An 18,167-nucleotide genomic window follows, 5' to 3' on the forward strand; every position below is an offset into this window, starting at 1 on the left:
TGTTTTGTAGGCTACTGGGCCATGCAATTTGTCATGAAACAAACTAATGATATGTTAGAGTAGAAAAAGCACACCAAAATACCTTTTGATGACAAGTAATAATACTGGCATTGATTTTGAGAGAGGCATTTTAAGAATAAGTCTCTGGATTGATTTCTGTCTTAACTGCACACAGATTTTCTTCCCAGCAAAGACTGAAGTCATTACCCAGAGCATAAAGAAATTTTAAATTTTGAAATAAACTGCAAATATTTTTAAAATGTAGGAAGCTGATAACTGAAGGCATCCCCTTCCACCTTCCTTGAGGCTTGCTGTTTGGAGTTTGTGTTACAATTCTGTTGTGATGCATTAAGCTTAAAGCATTATTTCCTTACTTTTAATTGGATTTTAAGCTTTTGGAGATAGCGTTTCCATATGTCTTCCTAATGTGAGAACAGTGTTGTCAATACATGCTGCTAAAAGCAAATGAATTACGTTAACCAGTAATATTGGTACAGGACTTGTTCATTTACTCATTTTTATTTTTACAGGTTTCTATAAATCTGGGACTAGTTTACAAAATACAGCAACACAATGGTATTATCTTTCAGTTTATAGCATACATCAAAAGAAGACAAAGAACTGTGCCTGAAATTCTTGCTGCAGGGGGCAGATATGATCATCTGGTACGTGCACGTCTTTTAATGAATTTAGATGAAAAGAAGGTGAAAAAGATGAAAAATCTTTTTGACATTTTCCAAACATAACTATTTGGTTCTTCTATTTTGTTTATGTCTTGTTTTGAGATTCCACAATTTAGAGGGCCACAGACGGTAGGACCAGTTCCTTCGGCTGTTGGAGTCAGCATAGCTATAGACAAAATAACTGCTGCTGTTTCCAGTGTGGAGGATTCTGTAAGTTTGGTTTCGGGGAGGTGCGGTTGTTTGCTTGCTTACTCCTGACTGCTCAGTAACCTAGTTGTAACCACAGATAGGCAAAAAATAACGGATTCAGATGTGTTCCAAAATACCATACTAAAATAGAAGACATCAAGATGACTTGTTTTTTCTGTGTCTCTCTACATAGCATTATTTAATAAAGTACGGGGAACAGCGGATGTTCAGGATTATACCCTTTGATTTTTAATTCAAATGAGACACTTTTCTCAGTCTGAGCATTGTTTCAGATGAAAAATTACAACTGTTGATATTTAGCTATTGTTACTTTGCCCCTACAAGGAAGGAACCTTAAGGAAATGGACTGTATATGTCACAGTTTTGTTTGGTTGTGGAATATGTACTTTACTAACTTTTATTTATAAGAATAAATTAACATTGCTAAGTTTAATGAGAAGAAAGAACGGAAGTGGCTAGCATGCTTGGCAGGACGTGCAGTTGCCTTTTGTCAAAGATTAAGCTTCAGCACCTTTTAAACATGCTTAGGAGTATGGTGGCTCTAAAAAGAGGTAATCTGACCCCTCTTTTCAGGTTGATGCATTCTGAACAATGTTAGTATATATATCCTTCTTTGTTACTGTAACTGCCTTATGAAGGTAAAAAGGTGGTCTGGTGGTTACTATTGTCCCCCTTGTTTTCACTTTTCCTTCAGATTTCTGTCAGTTCATGTGACCTGCTGGTTGTAAGTGTTGGTCAGATGTCCATGGGTAGAGCTATCAATATTGTTCAGAAACTCTGGACTGCAGGAATTCCAGCTGAAATAATGTACGACTGGTCCCAGGTAGAATTTCTTTCTACGTGTGTATATTGCTCTACTCTAAGATTAACACAGACCGAGACCATCCTTCTTCATTATTTTTTTTGAATCACAGACTCATAAAACTGAGAATGCAGAGTGCGACTTAGATACAGTAATGTTAAGAAGGTCTCACTGGCCTTGCAGTGCTCTTCCTCTCTAGCTACTAGAGCCTTTAAAAATGTGTTGGAGGATCTTTTATGTGCATCTCAGAGCACAGAGGAGTTAAGTGAGCTTCCCCATTTTAAACCCTGAGTGCAGAATCCAAGGCCTATTGAAATCAAGGGGGAGAAGTCACATAAGTCAAATCAGGGCTAAGCGGCCTCATTTTAAGTGAAGTGAGGATGCTTCAAGGCAGAATTATGTTTTGTACCAGTGAAGGTAATAAAGGAGGTGAGATGAAGATGCCAGCAGAGCAAATCCATAGACCTTCTTCACAGACCCTTCACAGATTCTTCATAGATCTTCTTGGTTCAAAGAATCTTCTGAATGTGTTGAAGTGCATGACAGGCTAAGTCTACACTGAGGGCAGCTGTGCTCTGCAGACTGTTCTTGCACCTTTATCCATGCTGATGGGAGGCTCAACTGCATTTCACGTGTCCTGCTTTACTTGTGCTTCTTTTGTGAGGACAGCTGGCAAGGAGGAAGCAGTAGTCTACTGTAGCTAGGACAGTGGCTGTGCTGCTGAGCATGTCTTGCCCATAAAGTGGATCCAGATAGATAGTCTTTCCACATGGGAACTAGGACTACAGGGCTTAGGAATTCAGACTGCCGAGTGTAGACTTCCATTTCAATTTTTAAGGAACGTTGGGTGAACATATGAATCCAAGATGAAGTTTCAGCTCCTGGACTTGTTAATAAAGCTTTCCTCACTCAGAAGCATTTATATTCAGTGTAACTGCTGCATATTGAGTTTTTCTAATTGAAGACAGGAGACTTTGATTACTTAAGTGATCATTTTATAATCTGTCAAATTTGCATTCCATTCTCCTTCCCATCTTCCCATTTCAGTCCCAGGAGGAACTGCAGGAATATTGCCGATGCTCTGGGATTACATATGTGGCTCTTGTGTCAGATAAGGAAGGAAGTCACGTTAAGGTAAGCATGGTAGCCGAGGATGTTCAGTGCTATTTCAGATTGATAGTCTGTTTTACATTTTTTATTTTTTTAAGATCATGAACATTGGTATTTTCTGTAAAACATTTAAGTAGATGGAATTCAGGTAAACATGGGTTTGGTTGTTAAGTACCAGAAAGTTCTTCTGAAAAAGCCAGCTTATTATTCCTCACTATACTGTTGTTCAAACATGCAAAGAGTCTGAACCACGCTGTTCTCTGTGAGTTAAGGTTAAGACAGAAAGATAGAACTGTGTTAAAACCTGAATTACCTATCACCTTCTGTACTATATCTGTTCTGCAGCCTCTAGTTTTGGTACCTTCTTAGAAGTCAAAAGTTTTACAATATCTTTGATTCTGGATCATTTGGAAAAAAAAAAAAAGATCTTTTTTCTTTTAATTAAAATTCATTCTTTGATGGAAAAAAATAATAATTTGACAGGAGATGGCATGGCCATGTCATCTAGTTAATGTGAGTTACTAAAATAATTTTTACTTAACTTGTTAATCACTTGCCTTCTCATTGCAACAGAGAGAGCAAATAAGTGCAATAACTATATGAAGAGGTAGATTTTGATTATGAGAATGAGATATGTGTTTTTGTTCTCCAGGACTATTACAGAGTGTTATTTTAAATATGACTTTATTGAAGCAAAATCAGCAAAGAACACACTAATGAGATGAATGCTGTTGACTGGTTAATCTCTTTCCAGTAAAGATGGAGCAGATATTTTAAGTTTTGAATGTTTGAGTGTAATCTTTGCAAACTGCAAGGAGAGCCTAATTCTAACATAACTCCTTAACTAAAAATAAAAAAAGCCCCAAACCAAATATGCTTTTATTAATACAGTATTTGCACCTAAGAACCAATTGGTTAAATATTATTTATCACATATTAGATACAAGTGGACAAGATAGTTCAAGCTTTGGGAATGCGGAGGAAATTGGTTGGAAAAAAAATATATAAGATCAAAGATTTAACTGTCAGTGATTGATTGGTAATGATGACAGTTTCATCCCTTGACTGCTTCACCTTTAATGGGTGAATAATCCAGTTTGGTTTTGATTAAATTTGAGAAGTTTATTTATATGCCATTTTAAGAATCAACAATCTTAAGAATCACTGAAATACATCATAGGTGAAATCCTTTGAGAAAGACAGACAGACGGAGAAAAGGATTTTTGAATCTGACTTATTAGATCACCTGATCCAGAAAATGAAAACTAAAATCTGTGATGAAAGATGTAGTAGGTAAGTAGCAAAACACGTGTACACGAATAGTCAAAATTAGACACGAATGGTTGTTCTTTAAATGAAATAATTTTTAAGATATGCCCAGTTAAACCTCGATTTTATTCAATAAGGAACAAGAACTTTGCTGAGTTCCTTTTGAGGGGAAAAGAAAGCAAAAAGCTTGGTTATAGAATTTCATTAAGGTTAAGAGATTGACTTTCCTAGCAGCTGTTATATTCAAACATCCTTAGAGCTTCAAAAATTAGAAGACCGTGTGGTCATCCAGCTGGAATGCTACTAGAACAGCAGTACTGTTCGTATGGCAGGACTGCCTGCAAGTCCCCGTTACTGAACAGAAGTCATTTACATTCACACACCATGTAATTGAAGGATGAAAGCGGCAGGTCCCTTTCATTCTGAGGCAGTGCTGATGTGGTAAAAATGAAGGTGTGACTCCCGCACGCTGTGGCTGGCCCAAGTGACAGTAACACCTAGCCAAAGACTTGGGGCACACAGCAGCACCCTATGTCTGTTAAAATTACTGTTTACTGTGCCAAATAGAACTTAGCACAGAAATCACAGGAATGGCTACTACAGCCACACTGGTGCGCTTAAACAGTACAGCTGTTACTCTTTCATATATACCTTATAAAATATATAAGTACACACACATCTATACATGTTTATGTATCTGCATTGTGTGTGTACATATATATGTATGTAGTGGCAGCAGGAACAGACAGTTCCTGAATTCTAGGTTGTAGGAAGAAACCAACAGATTTGATACCCATGTTTCTGAATAGACTTAACAGTAGAGGAAACATTTAAGCTGGGAAAGGCTTAACTCAAACGTAGTGTATACAAGTGGGTGATACCTCTTGAGACCCACCTCTGAATTCTCCTTTATCTGGCCTCTGCCAGTCTTAGCATTTAACTTTGCAACTAACCTTATCCTCATGTGTTTTGTGACAGATCTACAAGGATCCATTAGAAGTTGTGAAAGAAAGGCATACTTTCTAAAAGTTATCTTATATCTAAATCCTGAGAACAGAACATAAAAGGGAAAAAAATTGGTAATTCTAAACAGAGAAATGAAATAATTATGATCATAATAACACTGGCAAATTTTTCTCCTAATGAATCCTGAATGTGGAAAGTAAATGGATCCAAATAATTGAAAGTTTCTTTTGATTTGTGTGATCTCAAGTATTACTTTGACACTTTAGTATCATCTCTCAGAAATCTATACATTGTAGATTAAATTAGTAATATAAAGACAATATTCTCATAATATATTCTGGTATTAGGATTAAAATCACTCTTGAATGATGGGGAGCGCAGTTTTTTGTATCCAAAGGAAACCCAAAGATTGCTGGACTGCTGGTCCGCAGTAGTCCAATACAATACCAATACAATTGCTTGTGTCGTTTGCTGTACCTAGTACCTCAGTAATGTAAGTTGTAGGATATCCTGTCTGTTCCAGAATAGAACACAGATTTATCTGTTGGATTAAAATAAGTATATTTGTATGGTAGTCTGGAACCATGTGTATTACACATGTCTTTGTTATTGTTAATTTGCTTCCCTAACTGTCTTTGTTTATTTTTAGAGAAACGTCAGATAATCTCTCAACACCAAATCAAAAGGGATCATTTGCTAATATTTCAGGTATTTAGTTATTGAACATACAAAATGATTTCTCTTTCTGTTTAAAACAAGTTTTGTAAGAAAATCTTGCGGTAACATAATTTTTAAAAGTATTACCAAGGTCAGCGTAGGAAAGTGTTTTCTAGCAGCACGTCTGGTTAGAGACATTTCCCCCCATTCTCAGATTTTGTTTCTCACGATCTAAAACTGAAATTTTCTCCAAAGTAATAACTGCTCAAACCAACAGACAGAACATGCCTGATATAAGCATTCATTGACACAGCGAGTGAGAAGGGGGAAAAAGCCAAAAACTATGAGCATTTTAACCTAAGAAAATAAATGTTACCTTGATGAAAAATGAATGTCAACCTGTGATTGTGACTGCATTAACTTATGCACATTGAATTACCGTTCTAAGATTTTTCTTCTTCACGTGAAAATACCTGTGCATTTATAGATACTTATTTGCACTGCTTAGCCTGAAAATAGAAGTTTGTGTTTAAAAAATAAATAATATTAAGTACTTCTTATAGTTTGACATTTTGATAATTACTTCAGTATTTCAGTAAGTACTTGTTTAGTGTCTGAGTTTGTTTGTTTTTAAACAAATGCTTTTTTTTTCTTGCCTGAAAGTCAGGAACACTGCCATGCTTAACTTTGTGGTTTTGGTGTTGTTTTTGGTTTTTTTGTGATTACCTGAAGTGTCGATTTGGATTTCAAAATAAACCATTTCACATTTTAATTGCTACTGTTTGGGGAAGCTTATGGGTATGGTATTTGTTTTGTCATCGACTTTTCTAAGGGACAGAGCATTAAGTAGTTGCCTCAATCTTGTAGTAGCTTTTCTTTTTTGATATTATGTCTACTACATTCTTTTGTAAATTCTGTAAGTCACTTGAAACTTGTTATTAGTTTCAGGGAATGCTGATGTAAAATACCATTTTTTTTATACCTAGGAAGTCTTTCAGAGTCATAGGTGTGCATTTTGAGAATTTACATGCACATTTCATGATCCTATCTACTTGACTGTATTTTTTACCACCTTTTTGAATACTACAGTAAATACTAAGCATATTAATATTTGTGATTTTTTCTGTTTCTTGCTACTTTTTGTAAAAAGGAATATAATCTAAAACTGTATGTTTGCATTTTAGGCGTGTTTGAATCTCATGGAACTCTTGCAGTGCCTAAAGTTAGTGTTATAGCTCCTGAAAAATTATCTGCCAGTGCCAGGCGGCGTCAAGAAGTTCAGGTACACACATCCAATAAGTATTAAGAAGTAATCATTAGAACTTAAGGAACGTCAGAATTTATATTTTCATTATCACCTTAGACAAATGCATCCTGTTTGTTCGTATTTGTAAAATAGACTATAAATAACACAAACAGTTGAAGTCAAGAGTTTTTGAAAAAAAATATATTTAGGATCTTGGGGGTTACCTGTGACATTGCTGTGGCTCAGCCATGATCATATATTAGAAATCTTACTCTAGTAGGAAAGATGGTTCTGCAATTTGCCACTTTTTATAAATACTTGCATGCTAAAGGTGCAAGTTCAGCATAGTTTTAATTTGCGGTATATTTGTAACACATACATTTCATTATCTTGCCACAAACTAAAGAACTAAGGAAAAAAAATGCAAATTTAAAAAACAAAACCGCCCAAAATACAGTAGTTATAGTAATGTAGAAAGATGAACTGATACTGTAGAAGCAAATGTCAGTTTGCTTATTTAGGGTTAGTGGCTTTAAGATATTTAGAGTACATATTAAAACAGAACTGTAATCTTATCCCCTTTTCAGGGTCACAAAAATGACCCCTATAAATACTTCTTGGAACCCAAATAAAGAAGTGGGTGCTATTGTTTGAGCTTTGAGCTAAACAGGCTTGCTGCTTTCAGTTTTTTAATACAAGCATCTTTCCAGGGTACAAAAGACAATTTTAATGCAAGGCTACAACTATTTCTGTTAAATGTTACCTTTGCAGAACTGTTATAGCTTGCCTTGCAAAAAGTGGAACAAGCCATGCTTTGCTATGGCTTTCAAATCAGCCATTCTTCCTCAGCTGTAGATGATTCAATGTATCCAGTCCCAGGTTCTCATTGCTTCTCAGAAGTTATCTAAGGCCCACAAAGGCAGCTTTTTTAAGTACATACATGAGGCTTCACAATGTAACATGCAGTTCAGTCTGCTTTAGCACAATACCAGTATTACCAAATCTTTATTACTGCTGCAAGAGTGGTGCAGCCCGTCTGCTTCCTGTCTGCTCATCCAGGTGTGTTGTGGATTTGTTACTGAAAATTATATTAAATGTGAAATTTAGTTTAAATATGATGTCTTGTACAAATTGTGCTAGAATCAGCCTTTTCTGTTCTCCTATCTATGAAACAGAAAACAAGTGTTTCCAGCCTGGGTCACAGAAGCGGTGTATTTTATTTTTGCCCATCTTTTGTTGGCAGGTACAAACAAGGCTTCAGACATTCATTTCTAGCCTGCAACAGAAAACAAGTGAGATAGAGATTTTAGCAGTAAGTATTTTGGCAAAAGCTTTCATCTCAGATTTGTAATTGAACGGGATGTTGCAGTTGTTACCTATAACACGTTACTACCAATAGCCTCACTTTCCTGCTAGATTTGCTCTTACATTTAAGCCAACACAGCTTTTGCACATGGCTTTTAGACTTTGCTGACCACGTCACAGAGGACTCTAAATGGCATATGCTTTTCAAGAAATATTTCCGATTTGCCTGTGCCTATTCTGAACTTTCCATAATGCAATCTGTCACGAACAGTTTATTTAAAATGCTTAAAACCTTACCATATTCCCAGTGCTGTCAGCACAAATGCTTCCTTGGAATTCAAAAAGTGACTCCCTTTAGTACAACTAATCTACAGTTGGCAAACCAATGATAGAAGAACTATTAAATATTTTACTTCTTGATGATATTTTTGCAGGTAGATCTGCCGAAAGAAACTGTGATACACTTCTTATTATTAGAGGTAAGCAATTAAGTATTATTAGACGTAAGCAATTAAGTATTATAGTTTAATTGAACAACAGATTATAAATGTTGTTCCTAATGAAGCTGAATGTAAAATTTACCCACTGAAGTGTTAAAACTTGAAAGGACTTTTTACTCAGATTGCTTGAATGAAGCTAGAAAAATCTTCTGGTCAAATTCCCTAGTTACAGAAGACGCCAATAGGAGGTCCTAATCAAAAACTCTGGATTTTTCCCAGAAGTTACCTGAAATTAAGTCTCACTGTGCATTTTTCAAAACCAGTAAGCTTTAATGGGTGGTTTCAGCAAAGGTGTTTCCTGAAACTGTTAATGAAGGAGGACCCCAAAATAGAGGCAATTGGTTTGAGTACAGCAGATGAAGCATCTCTTCCTAGTGAAGATGAGATAAATAGAGGATGCATAAGTATTATATGGACCCCTTTAAAAATTCAGAAGCTACGTGATTGTTGGGTTTTCTTCTCTTTTTTTTTTTTTTTCCTGAAGACAAAGCTCTTTACCTCCTCCAAAGAGAGCAATTATTCTGAAGTCAGAAATTCCTATCAGAGGTGGAAATCTCCCCCCCCCAGAATACAAATGGCATCCTGCCTGGAAATGGATTCAGGTTTAATACTCACTTTCGTGCCTTATGTTTGTTGTTCTGAAGCAGTATTTGTCTAGACCTTAGTGAAACATCAGAAATTTTCAAAATACTTATATCGCCCAGCCTACCCAAATCTCAGAGAGCGTTCATCACCTCTTAAGAAAAGGGAGCAGACACAATCAGCTTACATCATTCACTTTTCACTGCCGTTATGTTAAAGTTCTCATATTTCAGCCAGCATTGCTAAACTGTCTTAAGAAACTGATCACTAACAAGTCTCATTCTTAATACCTTTTCTAAAAAAAAAAAAAAGGCAATTTGCACTTATATGAATAACGTTTAAAACCTTTTAGTACTCTGTTTAATTAAGGGGTATTGATGTTAGGCAGTGTTCAGAAGACTGAATCCTACCGGGAGACGTATTTCCTTCGCTAGAGAATGTAGTACTGTTTTACACTTCCTTGTCCGTTTTGTTTCCAGTTTGATGGAGACAGACAAGCCTTTGATGCTACTGTGAGACAACTGATGTCACGATGGCCAAAACAAAGATGTTCGTATCTGCAAGCAATTTGTGATGAAATTTACAATATCAAAATGGAAAAGAGGTAAATTTCTTATAGGTACATAAAACATCTCTGTTTCCTGAATTTGAAATTCATTTAACCAACTGCTCTTAATTTGTCCTCCCCTCTCCCTGAGATAAAAAAAAAAAATATTTAGGAAGTACATATATATTTCTTTGAGTACTATTTTTTGCTAACATGAAACAAAAGGGAAAGTTAACATCATCTAATCCTCACTTGTGGTAATCTGAATTCTGCATTTTGTAAACCTTTTCAAGAAATTCTAAAGTGTACTCCCACTATGTTTTCATTTACTGCTTTGTTCAAACAACTAAATAGTAAACATACATACATCCAAATATACTACTTCTGCTATGTAATAACCCTCTTTTCTCATGGGAGGGACTCTTAAACTAGAGTGCATTTTAGTTCCTCCTGTTTTGAAGGAATGTGATGGCACTCTGGCAAAGCTGAGACTGCCCAGCTTCAAGCAAATGCAGTGCACGTTCTCTCACATGTACAGTAAAGCCCACTTCTGTTTTCTAAGCATAAAAGCATTTATGCTCAACTCAGTCCCCTGGCTGGATCTGGCAAGGCTGAAACAGTGTATTCTAGGCATGTTGTTTTAAGCCTCAAACTTTCAACTCTTGCATGTACCGGCACAGTTAAGTGGGACCTGGATATTCATTCCCCAATGACAGTTTCATTTATAGTAAGTTTTCTTAAATGTTCAATTTGAACATGCTACATAACCTTTAAATGAGACTAAAAATTGGCTTTAATTCCTTTTTCTTAGAGACGCACCAAAATTGCTTTATCTGCTAATGTTTACTAAGGCAACTAAATACTAAATGAAGCATTTTCTTTCCTGTGACTTGCAAACCTGTGAGCAACAGAACCCAGAACCCAATTACTACATACTGATGTTATTCCATACAGTGCAGGGTGTGTCTGTTTTCCTTTCCCGTTTTATGGCTAAGCAGTGTTTTGTGTGCAGGCATAAGCCTTCGAAAAATTCAATTGACTAGATAAATAGAAAGGGAATGAAGGGGAAAATTGTAGTGACAGGCAAATGAACTAAAGCTATTGCTTTTCTACTGAATCTTTGCTGTTAGCTTAGTGCCATGATTAGCCACATGTTTTATAGATTTTTAATCTGTAGTTTTAAAGTTTTAAAACAAAATTTTTGTTCCCTTTGCAGGGTTCCTGCTCTCATCCTGTACAGTTACCGAGACGAATATAAGGTTTTGTTTTAGTGCTTTAAGCATCTTTCTGGGATGCTTTTACTAATACACAATAGTGCTTTGCACAAAGGAATTTCATAAAGTTGTCTTAAGGCAAGATAGGCAGCCTTTTTAAGTGTCCAGATTAAATTTCATGTGTAATATAAAACTGTAAATTTATTCCAAAAAGTGAAATGTTTTACAGGTAATTAAGGAACAGTCTGACTACAGCTAGAGATGTGTTACTGTGTAATTCTTGCACCGTTACGTTGCAAGAGAGATTATTAGCTGTGCCAGGTATAAAATGACTTTTTTTTAAAATACAGTTTAGAATGCCTTGTACGTCCATATGCAATAGTGCTGAAATAAGCATCTCAGTTCAAGGATTAGAGATGTATTATCTTCAACTCTAAAACACTTCTAAACTTTTTTGAGGAAGGGCTTTGTGTAATAAAAGATTTGGCTACTCAGCCTTTTGAAGTATGTATTACAAGGTTTTGTGATTTTTCTTTTTTAAACTTCTGCCTTTATCGTCAACCTTGATATAAAAGATAGTAAAAGACGTCAAGCTGAGAGTTGTGCAAACCTGGTTGCCTGTGTTTGTCCCATCCCCACATTTCTGCATTCAAATCAAACAACTGCTTCCTGGGAGACAAAAATAAAACCTGACACAGGACACAAACTTGTTTCAGACCAAAAGGCCCTCAAGGTAAGAGTTGAGAAAGAGTAGCCTGCACGTGCTTAGAGGCATAACTACAGTTTTGAACTAGCTTTCTTCACATGGATTGTCAAATTAAGTTTGCATTTGAAGACACAGTAATGGAAGGAATCTTAGAATTACTTTCTTGAAGCTACAGCTTCCCAGTCAATGCTTTTTTTGGAATTACCACTATATATAGTTAAAATTAAGTTGTAATACAAACACGTTAGGAAAAACGCTAAACAAACAAAGATGAATTACAGCAGCCTTAGTTGCTGTAAATAATTATATTTCATATTAGTGAATATGCAAAAAAACCCATGTATTTCTGCACATAGACTGGTCTTTATCCTCTCTCCCCAACCAGTACCTTGCTTGTGCTTCTTTTTCTTACCACAAAAGGTTGTCTTCAGTACTGCAGGCTCACTGCATTAAGAAATACCTACTTCTTCCGCAGCCTTTTTCTTGTAGTGAAGAGGGCTTAGTTAAAATATGCAGAGCGTTAACTTTGGAGACAACCCCAAAACATCTGAGAACCGCCAACACTGCAACAGCAGTGCACAGAAGTAACGCTGGGAAGGGTCAGTCCTCACAGTACAGACAACTGTCGTTAGCAAGACACGTCACAGCAGTCATTACAACCAAATCCATTTCTCATTGTGTTTAATAGGAACAAGTATTCACCTTTTACATCTGCTCATATGAAGGAGCTACTTTACGATGCGAAGATGGGGAAATCCAGATCCCTGAATACGTTGGAAGGATGAAGTTTTAAAAAACAAACATTCAGGTGACATGAGCATTCTTAAGCTATGCCTGAAGGGACCATGATGCAGAGTCCTGCGCTCCCCCACCCAGAGCCTGGATCAGCACAGCTGGATCAGCACAGGGTAAAGGCGGAGCTGAGAGCTCAAAGCATGGGTCTGGCTGCCTTCAAGGCATCTGCACTGCATCATATAAACATGGCCCTCAAAATAAGACAGAAACAGGAAAGCTGCTGTTCCTGGATAATAGGTTGGCACCCACTTTCCCTAGTACTAACGACGCTTATCTATAAAACTAGGCATCTGACACAGACTCCTGTTCCAATCTCACTTTGCTCATGGTGCTGTGCACTTCTCTTCACCCTCTGTTATCCCCCAGATGAGTTTTACACTGCCCACTTGCATAATACAAAACAAACAGCAGTATAAGTACAAAACTAGTTGGCAGACGAGTGTAAAGCTATTTTGGTATAACCCTGTAAATACTCCTGCCATACAACGATCCACAGAAAGCATCTCCTGCTTTCAATTTAAACAAAAGTACTGATCACATCCCAGTATCCTGCTGGAAGGAAAGCCAAAGACAAGTGGTAACTCAAAAAGAAATGGACTTTGCTTTGAGCAAGGGTCAAGTCTGTTGCAGTGACGGTCGGACACTTCCATCACTGTGTTGCTTTACTCTTCTTGTTTTTGCTTTTCTTGTCCTTTTTCTTCAAGCCATCCATGTTGGCTCTCAGCAAATTAGAATATGCCTGAAACAAATATTAGAACCATTAACAGAGCAAACACGTAACAGTGTACCAGAGATAACACTTCACTTACTGTTCATGGATATGTATCTGAATTTTCTCAGTTTCTGGCCCTGGGCAACCTGATCTCGGGGTGCCATCCCTGCCCATAGCAGGGGGTTGGAACTGGATGATCTTTAAGGTCCCTTCCAACCCAAACCATCCTACAGCTGCCTTTACATTACTGCACTGGGAAGCTATTGTTTCTAAGCCAATGCAGAAAGTTAGGTAAGATAGAACTGGATTTTGTTTCCCACGAATGTGTGCACTCTAAGGTTCATCTGTGTGTCAGTTCAGCATTGATTCAGCTCAGTCACACCAGTCCACTGCTTCCTACTGACTACTCCCCAGTAGGTACAGAAAAGGAAGATAAGGCATACAAAAAACTTACCATCTGGAATTTATTTACTTCCTTTGAGCTCACCTACAAAAGCAATACTAGAGGTTAACCAAGAAAACACCGGCTTCAAAATGACAAACTAAAACATCAGTACATGTTTTCCCACCAGGGACCAGCTCATGTCTTTAGCAGCAGCTGCATCAGCCCACGACAGTCAGCAGCACCCAGGCTGTACTGACACGGCATAATGCCTCACTGCCTTAGGAAACTGAAAACACTCCTCATTAGATTAAGCAAAACTTCTGAAGGCTATTCTTCCCAGATCTGTGTGTTTTCAAATGGGAAGGAGGTGAAGAAACATTCTAAGAAAGGTTTTATTTCACTGTAGGGCCAGAACTTAATTGATGTTGAAATGCAAATCCTGGTATGAAACATTATAGCCCAGATTCTCTCCGCTACTTCTCACAGTAACATTTTTTCCTTAGATTACATCACTAAGAAGATGTGAAGTCAGCTAAAGCCTCTCTCAATCTCTCATTCAAATGAAACACATCAGGCTCTCAACTTCTAAAGTTAACGCCTCCCGAAATAAAAATAGCTCTGTAAATAAGAAAGAAAATTAGATGTGCTAAGTGAGATTAAGGCTAAGAAGAGTCTACCTCACATCCATGTATTACTGGCAAGAAACACAAATCCCTTTCTTATCGTTTCACAGTCAGGGAACATTCTGTTGTTTGATGGGGTGCAATAACCTTCAGTTATTCCACTGAGGTCTACAAGAAGCTGCCTCTATCAGCCAAAGTTGACTGCGGGACCTTTCTTCTCTTTGGAGACACACCATTTGTCCTCACGCTGCAGGTTCCATCACCGTCCTCTCTCTTTCTGCCCACATTACCCTTGTCTCTAGAAGCAGCTTCCCCATTCCCTCCCTCCGGTTCCACGTGACTGAGAACATGACAGCCATGGTTGCTGAAAACAGGCAGAGGGCCTTACTGCATGTCCAGCAACACCATTTTGAAGCCAAATCCTTTGTAGAAATTGAAACCAAACAACTGTCCTATCCGCACCACGAAGTGTAACTGCAACACTGGCATCCCAATTTCAGTTGTGCTTTTAGCTACCATATGGTTTCTCTGTAGAATTAAGGGGGCAGTTCTCATGAAATTCATGCAGCGACAAGCATCACTTAAAACATGAGGCATTACACGGAAGCCAGGTAGGGCTGCTCATCATTCTAAACCAAAGTTGTCACTCACCACTGTGCTGATTTTCTTCTTTCCATCCGTTGCTCTGAGAAGACACTTATTGTCTGCAGGTTCAAAGCTTTCTACATGGCCTTTGCGTGGGACTGGTTTTGTTCGACCATCATCTGTATTGAAATACAGAGAACATTTATTTGTGTTTGGCTAAAAATCGTGGGATGCCTCCTGACTTGAGATGTTAAAAATTGGTCATGAGGAGATCTGTAAAAATACATGGAAATTTACAGCCATCTGAACTGAATTGCTGTGAAACCGTCCACAGATCCCTTCGCCTGTAATCCCACAAACTAGAGCTGCCTGGGCTACCTGACTAACCCAGGACAAACACACAAACCCGTACGCAGACACGCTGTATGAACCGCTCGTTTCAGCAGCGGCACACTTCAGATGCATTTCAACCTACAGCACTCATCACAGAACCACAGGAAAGCCCAGGCTGTAAGGAACCTCAGAGACCATCTGCTTCAACTCGTCATGGGAAGAGCAGGGCCTAGACAGGATTCCCTGAGCACCCTGCGTGGCCGAACCTTGTAAGTCTCAAACGCTGGGGAACCCACCACATCCCTGGGGACGTGATTCCAGCGACTGACCGCACTCACAGTAAAAAAGTTTCATGCCCAGTGGGGATCCGCAGCCAGCTATCCAGAAACCAGAGAAACAAGAACGTTAAAGCAACGCCACAGATCTCCATTTTTATCAAACTAAGAATTTTCACTTACTGCTCAGTAACCAGAAAGCGCCCGTATTTTGCGCAACTCAAAATACCGCCTTCCTTCAGGGTCAGCAGCCCCGCAGCCCGGGGAGCTGTTCCTTCCCCCCTCGCTAACCCTGACCCAGGCGCGCACGCCCCGCCCCGCCCCCCGCGCCGAACTCACACTTCTTCAGCGTGATGAAGACGCTGCCGGACGTGCGGCACTTCTGGAACAGCCTCGTCAGCTCCGTCAGGAACTGCAAGAGAAGGGAGCACAACCGGGCCTTGGCTGCGGGCCGCCGACCGCACCGGCACCCGCCCCAGCCCCGGGCCGAGCCCCCCCCGCGGCCCGCCGCGGCCCCCCGCACCTGCTCGCTCTCCAGCAGCACCATCGCAGCCGCGCCGCGCTCCGCCGCCGGCCCGGAAACGCCGCGCGCACGCACGCACGCACGCACGCACGCACGTCCGTACCGCGCGCACGCGCGGCGCGCGGCGCGGGGCGGGGCCAGCGCCCGCCGAGCCTCCAGGCCCCGCCCCCGCCCCGCCGCCGGGCAGCGCCACGTCAGCCCCCGGAGGGGGGGCGGGGCCGGGCGCGGGGGCGGCCGTTACGGCCGTTGGGGGGGGGCTGTGAGGGGCGAGCTGCGGCTTGGGCCGCGCTGAGGGGCAGGGGCGGCGGGGGCCGCAGGAGCGGCCGTGGGTGGGGGAGGTGCCGGCTGCCCGGCACGGCTGCCCGGGTCGGTTGTCACACACAGACCGCTGGGCACCGCAGCGCCCGGTCCTCACAGCGTCCCCGCTGCTGTCGCTGCCGCTCGGCACGCGAGCCCTGTGGCAGCAGGGGGTGCTGTGACCGCGCGCACGGAGCTGGGGCCGCCCGGAGGACGAGGGAACGAGTGCCGTGCAGCGGGACATCGCCACACGGCCACGGCGTACCGAGACCTGCCCGTTTATAATTAACTCTGCTCGCTCGGAGTCAAAGATCGCGTAAAGACCCAGGGCTGCCTTCCCGCCCCGTGGGTGTGTTTGTCCTCGTCGCCTTTCCTCACCTGTAACACGGGCAGCTGAGGAGGGAAGACCAGAAATACAAATTTGGTTGTTTCTCATAAAAACCTCACAGAAACTAACGTGAGAAACACAGGTTATTTACGTGTTCCCAAAACCGCCATTCCCAGAGCACACGATCAACGCTGCGGGCAGAAGCACTGACAGGCCAAGGCCTCGGACGGTCTAACAAAGGGAGGGTCCCTGCCCCTGGAGCCCGCAGTCAGTGCCCACCGCAAGACGGGTGGGTGGGTGCGAGGAGTCCCGGCTGGCTCCCTCCAACCCTGCCCAGCTGCAGGAGCGGGCTTAACAAACTCCTAATTGCAAGAGGTTGTTCTGTCAGAAATCGGAGTAGGGTTGTATTGTGGCGAGAGACCTGAATGAGGACGATGCAGTGGTGTTGCAGATTTTTACAGGCAACTTGTGAAAGCAAAACAGAAATGGAAAAACTAAACAGTTGCAACATTCTCCCCCTTGGAAACTACCATGGTCACAGAAACTGGAAGCCAAAAGAAATGCATTTCCAGTCATGCTCGCCAAAAGAGCAGATGGGTGGTCTTGTAGCTGAAGCATGGGGACTAGAGCTCTCAACCAAATTCTGACCCTCAAATTCACCAGAGAATTCTTGGGTGGCCCTGAACCATTCTCCTCTCTCTTCTGTAGGACAGCTCCTCTCTCCTAAAGATGAGGGAAGATACATAGTTTTTCTCCACACTTTATGCAACAGAACCCATTAACTCTTGTAGGATGAGCGCCATGGAGTCTTTTCCCCTCTTCTGCACAAAAATCTCAACCCGCTGTTGGGAGCTACTTCTGTTGCTGAGGTGTGCCTTTGGCACTGCAGACATAGTCCTGGCCAACCTAATCCAGCGATCGAGGTAGCAGTAGCAGTGTAGCTACAGCATCAGAGACAGAGGTATTGGGCAGCTGCCTCTTGAGGTAGATTCCTTGAAGGAATCTGTGATACGAGGGTTTCTGATAGCACTGGATGCTGGGAGAAACCACTGTGAAAACATTTCTCTGAGTACAGATAGACACTCCTAATTCAGGAAGGAAAGTAAGTATTTCAGAGCAGAGGAGCAAGAAAAACAAACCACAAGTGGGGAGACCACAGGTTCCAGACAAAGAGAATACAGAGAAGCAGGGGACAACCGTTCAAAATCTGTTGGAGAATAGCATGTGTGTTTCCAGTATGTGACAAATGACTTACTGTAGGTATCTAAAACATAAGTTTTTAGAAACATACGGTTTTGGAGAGCCTTTGTTTCACAATAGTTTATGTACCAAGGTATGCAAACAGAAAGAGAGAGAAACTTCTACCAGAAGTTCTGACCGTTCGATTCCTCTTGACGTTGCTTGGTGTCAGTAAAATACAGATTACACAGCGAGGAGCACTACCATCTCCTGTTCTCCGCGCAGGCACTCACAGATGGTCACATACCGTAACTGTCGTTACTGTGCAATGCCAC

General features: G+C 40.6%; 2 protein-coding genes across 3 annotated transcripts in view; one reads left to right on the forward strand and one right to left on the reverse strand.

The window, feature by feature from the left end:
- The window catches only part of EIF2AK4 (eukaryotic translation initiation factor 2 alpha kinase 4), a 38,593-nt gene extending 26,995 nt beyond the window's left edge, over positions 1–11,598 (forward strand). Inside the window, exons 29-39 of one of the 2 annotated variants that reach the window (XM_080595281.1) lie at positions 591–665; positions 786–893; positions 1,588–1,716; positions 2,743–2,829; positions 3,986–4,098; positions 5,690–5,748; positions 6,882–6,979; positions 8,187–8,255; positions 8,683–8,727; positions 9,810–9,934; positions 11,094–11,598. In XM_080595281.1, the coding sequence (XP_080451407.1) occupies positions 591–665; positions 786–893; positions 1,588–1,716; positions 2,743–2,829; positions 3,986–4,098; positions 5,690–5,748; positions 6,882–6,979; positions 8,187–8,255; positions 8,683–8,727; positions 9,810–9,934; positions 11,094–11,148 (963 nt within the window). In that variant the 3' untranslated portion in view covers positions 11,149–11,598. Of the gene's footprint in view, positions 1–530; positions 666–785; positions 894–1,587; positions 1,717–2,742; positions 2,830–3,985; positions 4,099–5,689; positions 5,749–6,881; positions 6,980–8,186; positions 8,256–8,682; positions 8,728–9,809; positions 9,935–11,093 lie in introns of both variants that reach the window. The other variant, XM_080595280.1, reaches the window with a different exon arrangement.
- Positions 11,599–12,461: 863 nt separating this feature from the next.
- On the reverse strand, positions 12,462–16,198 carry SRP14 (signal recognition particle 14). Its single transcript, XM_080595301.1, has 5 exons — positions 16,029–16,198; positions 15,845–15,917; positions 14,964–15,076; positions 13,759–13,791; positions 12,462–13,331 (listed from the first exon to the last, which is right to left on the reverse strand). The coding sequence occupies exons 1-5, from the start codon at positions 16,050–16,052 to the stop codon at positions 13,242–13,244; spliced, it is 333 nt and encodes a 110-aa protein (XP_080451427.1). The 5' UTR covers positions 16,053–16,198; the 3' UTR covers positions 12,462–13,241.
- Between the last annotated feature and the right edge of the window lie 1,969 nt (positions 16,199–18,167).

Source organism: Anser brachyrhynchus, assembly GCF_964034855.1.
Source record: "Anser brachyrhynchus genome assembly, chromosome: 5".
NCBI lineage: Eukaryota > Metazoa > Chordata > Aves > Anseriformes > Anatidae > Anser > Anser brachyrhynchus.

What these genes read in the sequence shown, in the direction of transcription:
- SRP14 (XM_080595301.1), bottom strand. Translation starts at nt 16,052, where the DNA reads ATGGTGCTGCTGGAGAGCGAGCAG. An exon ending in TGCTGCTGGAGAGCGAGCAG is followed by an intron (nt 15,918 to 16,028) that starts GTGCGGGGGGCC and finishes CTTCTCTTGCAG; the next exon opens with TTCCTGACGGAGCTGACGAG. An exon ending in AGAAGAAAATCAGCACAGTG is followed by an intron (nt 13,792 to 14,963) that starts GTGAGTGACAAC and finishes TTGCTTTTGTAG; the next exon opens with GTGAGCTCAAAGGAAGTAAA.